General features: G+C 29.2%; 2 protein-coding genes across 3 annotated transcripts; one reads left to right on the top strand and one right to left on the bottom strand.

Annotated features, from left to right (window-relative positions):
- Positions 1 to 2,569: 2,569 nt before the first annotated feature.
- On the top strand, positions 2,570 to 3,422 carry LOC143912694 (protein PET100 homolog, mitochondrial). The gene is made up of 2 exons (XM_077431992.1): positions 2,570 to 2,594; positions 2,675 to 3,422. Exon 2 carries the CDS (start codon positions 2,677 to 2,679, stop codon positions 2,923 to 2,925), a length of 249 nt encoding a protein of 82 aa, XP_077288118.1. The 5' UTR covers positions 2,570 to 2,594; positions 2,675 to 2,676; the 3' UTR covers positions 2,926 to 3,422.
- LOC143912692 (major facilitator superfamily domain-containing protein 9-like) lies at positions 3,085 to 5,192 on the bottom strand. 2 transcript variants are annotated; one of them, XM_077431989.1, is made up of 6 exons: positions 5,131 to 5,192; positions 4,919 to 4,999; positions 4,707 to 4,838; positions 4,511 to 4,640; positions 4,223 to 4,438; positions 3,085 to 4,151 (listed from the first exon to the last, which is right to left on the bottom strand). In XM_077431989.1, the coding sequence occupies exons 2-6, from the start codon at positions 4,958 to 4,960 to the stop codon at positions 3,421 to 3,423; spliced, it is 1,251 nt and encodes a 416-aa protein (XP_077288115.1). In that variant the 5' UTR covers positions 4,961 to 4,999; positions 5,131 to 5,192; the 3' UTR covers positions 3,085 to 3,420. The 2 variants fall into 2 exon arrangements, with proteins under 2 accessions (XP_077288115.1, XP_077288116.1); XM_077431990.1 differs by having other exon boundaries at positions 3,122 to 4,151; positions 5,075 to 5,143.
- Positions 5,193 to 5,932: the final 740 nt, after the last annotated feature.

Here is a 5,932-nt window from a genome sequence, read left to right as displayed (position 1 = left end):
TAGATATAAGAAGTACTAGAAGCAATATTCGACTGGCCATTTTTTTAATCCTATAAAATTACAGAAAACAAATCAAGTAAACTGTATATTGATCAAGAGATTTTATAAAGAAATACTATTGAATTACTCACTTGCAATAAAATAATCAGTTGAACAACAGTTAATGCCGCACGTGAACCCTTTTCAGTACTATTAAAAATGTTTCCAGTCGATTCTTTTTATATGCAACGGATGTGTGTAGGCTCGATACGTACTTCACTCACCCACAAGCTTATTTTCAACAGAAAACTAATAAAGGGGAGCTTAGAGTCGATTGCGAAAATGTTGTATTACTCACCGATTTGATACTATTACTTGACAAATTAGTTTTTGTGTATGAAAACAACTGACAAAAATCAAATAGATCAATCTTAATTAAACCCTCGTTTTGCTGTAATTTATATTTCGGGACTAGTTAAAAAAAGCTCAACTATGATAAAGAATAACTAAATTCTAATGTTTTCGCTTGTATTTTTATTAAGAAAAAACTTTTTGTAAGCTATTTTCAGTGATTCTTTGTTCCAAAACACAGCATTTATAATATTTTTTATGAACAAGATCAATTTGTACTTCAGATATGTATACCTTTTTCTTGCTGATACAAAATTATATTTATTTGATAGAAAATTTCTAATTATAACATGCAATAAAAAAATAACAAACTTAAATTAATAACTATAATATTACCTACTTTCATATGAATTTTAAATATTAATCTAAATTTAATTACATCTTCCATAGTAAGCATCATAGAGGAATCCATTAAAACCCTTCAAGAAGGCACTAATGTTTTTGGCACCTCTTATATTTTCATGAAGGGTATTATAGATTTGAATACCCCCATGGAAAACACATCTTGCAGTTCTTGCTTTCTTAAATCTATGTACCTATAAATTATTTATTCCTATTTCTAGTTCTATAATTATGCATATCTCTATTTCTAACAATGGAATTATTAAAATATCTAGGTAATAGACTATTTCTAGTACCCAACCATTCTAATTCATTTTAACATTTGTACGGTTCCTCATAATCAAAATTGCACGTATTGCCCTATTTTGCACTTTTTGTAATTTATCAATGCTCAATCCACTATAAAGTTTTAGCAATGTATTGACAAAAACTGAAAAACCTGAAATTAATATGTGCCAAGCATCTTCAGGTTAATTTTATTGAAATGTTATTCATTATTGAACTCGAATAATATATTTTTTTCTGCTTACTATAATATTATCTTAGTATCGCAATATTAGATGATAACAGAAACGCTGCAAGTTTTTTCAGATTTTTTTTTAATAACCACTTATTGTTTTCAGCATCTCTTCATATGTATATACAATTGTAAAAAAAATCCATTATATACAAGTTATCAATTTTTTATCCTAGATTCATATTAAGCCATTCACAAATATAAATTTTTCACATTTTGCAAAAATATATGTATGGTACATGCAGTGACGGGTTAAGTAAATAGGGGGTTCGAGCGCATTTAAAATTTGAGGCCCCCACTTCAGCAAAAAAAATGCTATCGTCGTTTTTCACCATGTTTTTCAGTATATGGTTTTTCATTAGGATTTTACAAAAGCATATTTTTTATTTATTTACTATATGTACTTGAAACGCTGACAATTTTTGGAATAAAATAGGTACTATTTTAAATTACTATGTAAGATAGGTAATATTTTAATTTATTCTTTGCTTACGAACGTATTGTGGACAATGATAATGATTTATAAGTTATAAATTTTGGTAGCAAAGACCCATTTTGGGGCCCCCAAAAAGGGAAAGACCGCAATGATCTATCAGATCTGCAGTACATAATTGGGACTTGGATTTTAAAGTTAGTATAGCTATGTAGTACAGATTAAACCAATTAATATGGTCCACCCCTATAAGGAATAGGATACATAAAAATGGGTTTTTTTATTGGTCATGAGTTTTGTACAACAATCATAATTCAATTGATCCGTTGAGATAGTTCTACATTAACCTTGAGATACCACTTACAAAACTGGCAATTAAAATAATAATATAGATGTGTATATTTTCAATTTATATTATAATTTAAAACAATTAAGTTGTATTAGAAAGTAAGACATGTTAAAGAGAAAAAATATTACATGGAACATATTGTTGCAGATAACGAAAAATTATTGTACTTCTTTAACTTGTGACTTATAATATATGGAAATATATGTATGTGCGTGAATTTTTGAATGATTTGAAAAAATTATTAGCTTTGAAATGATAAATACATATATTATCATTTATACAAACCTTTCATTTTTTATGATAGATATGATATATTGTTGGTATTTCGTGAATTTCTAAAAAATTACGAAAAATAATGTTTTTTTTTTATTTTTTACATGTTTACCTTTACACAGTATAAAAATAGATACGCATTTCTATGTTTGCAAATGTTAAAACCACAATCAATAAAAATCAAAACATAGCATATGGTCATAAATATTGTTGTTATGGGAAGATCAAGAAAAATAACACTAGCAGTAGGTGAACTGTCAGTTGTCAAAATTGCAATAGTGAATTATCAGGTTTATACCTTTTCTTTTACTTCTCGGTGTTTTTATTCGATTTTAAAACTTGAATTTATTTATTTTTTATATTGATCTAGACATGGCGCGACTGCATTTGGAAATATTGAGAATGTCTCTGTATATGGCATTTCCCGTCGTTGCATTCCACCTGTTTAATCAACCAGCTTATTTTGAAAGGTGGGTTACTAACTTCAAACGAGAAATGTACCCACCAGAGAAAGAATCAGATAAAATTCTTTTAAAAAACACTAAATTATTCTTGCGTCAGAAAGAACAAGAAACACTTGCGGCAGCTATCAAAGAACACGAAATGAAGAATAAACAGTAATATAATATTTATTTAAAATTGTAAAATAGTCTCTTAATAAAGTATACGCGTCAGATTTTGTTTTTTTTTTTGCCATCTCTAAAATTTTCAATCTTATGTAATTATGTACATTCTGTTTCTGTATTGAGAAGTAAAAATTTGGAATAAAAACAGATATAGGACAAATGAATTGAAATTTAATTTCAAAAACATTTCTATCAATTTATAAACATATTTATTTAACAAAATACATATAAATCATTACAAACTTAACAACTATATTTGTACATTATAATATATAATACACCCTGTACACATATCACGGATATTCACTCTATTTAAAATATAATACTGTTATGTAATATATCGATCAAAATAACTTCATTAAATAATATCGATGATATTTAAATAAATCAGCAGTATTTGGAATGAGGGGCTATTTTTTTAAAATAATGTTTTGTTTTTTTTTTTGGGAAATTTGTATGATTTGTTTTATAAAATCTTTACAAACATGCATCATTTCTTTTTCTTGTCTATTTTAATGTATTTATCACTCTTCCTATAACTTCGAGCGATCGCAAATCCTATACTGGCAGACACTAAAGAAACTATCAAAACATATCTAACACCTACTAAATCCGCTAATGATCCGGCTACAAACGGACCGATGATACCAGAAATTGATCGAACGCTATTTGCAGCGCCAATTAAGGATCCTCTATGCTTTTCAGATGACTTTCTAACAATCATCTCTAATGTGATTAATCTCAAAATAGCATTTGCCGTGGCTATCGGTATTAACAATAAGACAAACAAGTACCATTGGTTGCAAATTATCATGATTGCAAATGTGCATGTCAGCGCTGCAAAACAATGCAAGTTTCTTTGAGTGTAGTTTTTGTCATTTTTATAGAACTTGTTATTTAAATAGTCAATGAAGAAACTGCAACATGAACCGACTACACCTTGAAAAGATATTGTATATCCAATCCATTTTGGAGACAGGTTGTAATTTATTTTAAGTAACGGTGAATAATTAGAGTGGAAAATACTCATACTAAAACCTACAAGACCTTTTAGGAGAAAAGCATCCCAATATGTATACCAATCTATGTCTTTTAATTCCTTGATTGATTTAGCCCAACTATTATTGATTAATTGTAAATAATTTATGTTTTTTACTGCAACATCTGACTTTGATGTTTCCCGAGTATCGTTTTTATTGCCTTTAATAGCATAAACCAAGCCTGAAATAAAGTCATAAAAAGTAATGAAGTAATATAAAATAAAATATTTCAACAAAATAATTAATTCCTACCTGCATTTACTACAAACAAAATTGATGTTATCATGCAAACCGTTAAAAATCCATGATCAGGATAGTCTTCAGAAATGTGTCCACCGATTACTGGTGCTAAAGTTATACCTACACCAGATATAGCTGCCATTTTACCATAAACTTCTGATTGCACATCACTTTTTACAATATCCGTAACAAAGGCTTTTGATAACGTTTGCGTATGTTTAAACACACCTGCAATTGATTAGATTATATGTAATAAGAATTTCTGCTTAATAGTGTGTATTTCAAAAACGCCAAACTTACCTAGCACCATGCGAAGAAATAATAATACATATATAGACGATATACATCCGAAACAAAAATAGGCAATACTACAGCAAAGTAATGTTACAATGAGCACAGGCTTTCGGCCATTCACGTCACTCAAACTCCCCTAAAAAAATTAAACGTTGAAAGGATTTAAGACAATGTAAAACAATTTTAGATAAAGCAGTTTTACCAGTATCGGCCCTGAAAATAATTGTAATCCACAATAAAAGGAACCCATAAGGCCGACTATAAAGTGAGTTCCGCCGAGAGATATTACATGAGAGCTAATCAACGGCACAACAAGACCCACAGCAAATAAATCCTGAAAAAAAAGTTTGTAAGTGGATTAATTTTCATAATATACATTCATTACTAAAAAAGTAAGAAACGAAAAGTACTTACTACGAAAGTTATTAAATATAAAATGATTATTTTCAAATTCATCTTGAAATATTTTGTAGATTGTAGAATATTTTCAAGTAACTAAAGAATATGAAGCAAAAATTTTAATAAACACATCTACAAATAATTAAAATATATATATATATATATACATACATTTTTATTTTAAATGATACAAATGAATTAAAACGATTGCATATAATAATAAATACCTGGCGATCGGCCTTTTGACAGCTAAAACTTTGGCCAAAATGCTCTATGTAATGTCCACTATCGTGTTATCGTTTTATTATATTAATTGCATAATTTATTCTCCATATTATACTGTATTTTAAGGTTCGGTGGTAATTCCGCAAAAAGTGATCTCGCGCACGTCACTAAAATCTCGATCACAAAACGTCTGGCACCCAAAAACTCCATCAATGTGGATCGATGGTCGTGCGCGCGATCACAATGTGCGCAATAATCCTTTTACCGTATTTTACATTTTCAGAAATTGAAATCAATTTATTGGATATTTTAAAATAATAAAAGCTATAAAATCAAATACCGAATAACTAAGAATAATACTGACAGTACTGACATTTCTATTTCCGCCGTGCAGGTAGATCCCATCAGGTAAACCTGAAAACGATTTTACGACAAAAGAACATAAGAGTATTATAATTTATTTTATTTGTATTTCATACTGTTTCAAACTCATTTTAATTGTGTTCAGTAGTCTATAAGTTGTCTACAAGTTGCTAAACACACTGCGTGCACTTGTTACTGTGTTCAATATTCGTGTGTTCAGTTGTCTTTTCACCCCTGAAAACTCAGCCATTCTACAGCCATTGGCCAGACTTCCTTCATCCACAGCTCACATGCTCTAGTCAAAAATACCTACTACCTTAAGAACGCTACCCTGCTGAACACAGTGAATCTTTGACTTCGTTAAATACTCGGAGAAGCTAAATAAATCGAGCCAGAAGCCAATAGCCGGGCATTGGCTTCTGGCTCGATTGTCAACTTGGT

The sequence above is a fragment of the Arctopsyche grandis genome, chromosome 6 (assembly GCF_051622035.1).
Source record: "Arctopsyche grandis isolate Sample6627 chromosome 6, ASM5162203v2, whole genome shotgun sequence".
NCBI classification, from domain to species: Eukaryota; Metazoa; Arthropoda; class Insecta; order Trichoptera; family Hydropsychidae; genus Arctopsyche; species Arctopsyche grandis.
The sequence above is the reverse complement of the archived record's forward strand: the minus strand, read 5'-3'. Positions and strand labels throughout refer to the sequence as shown.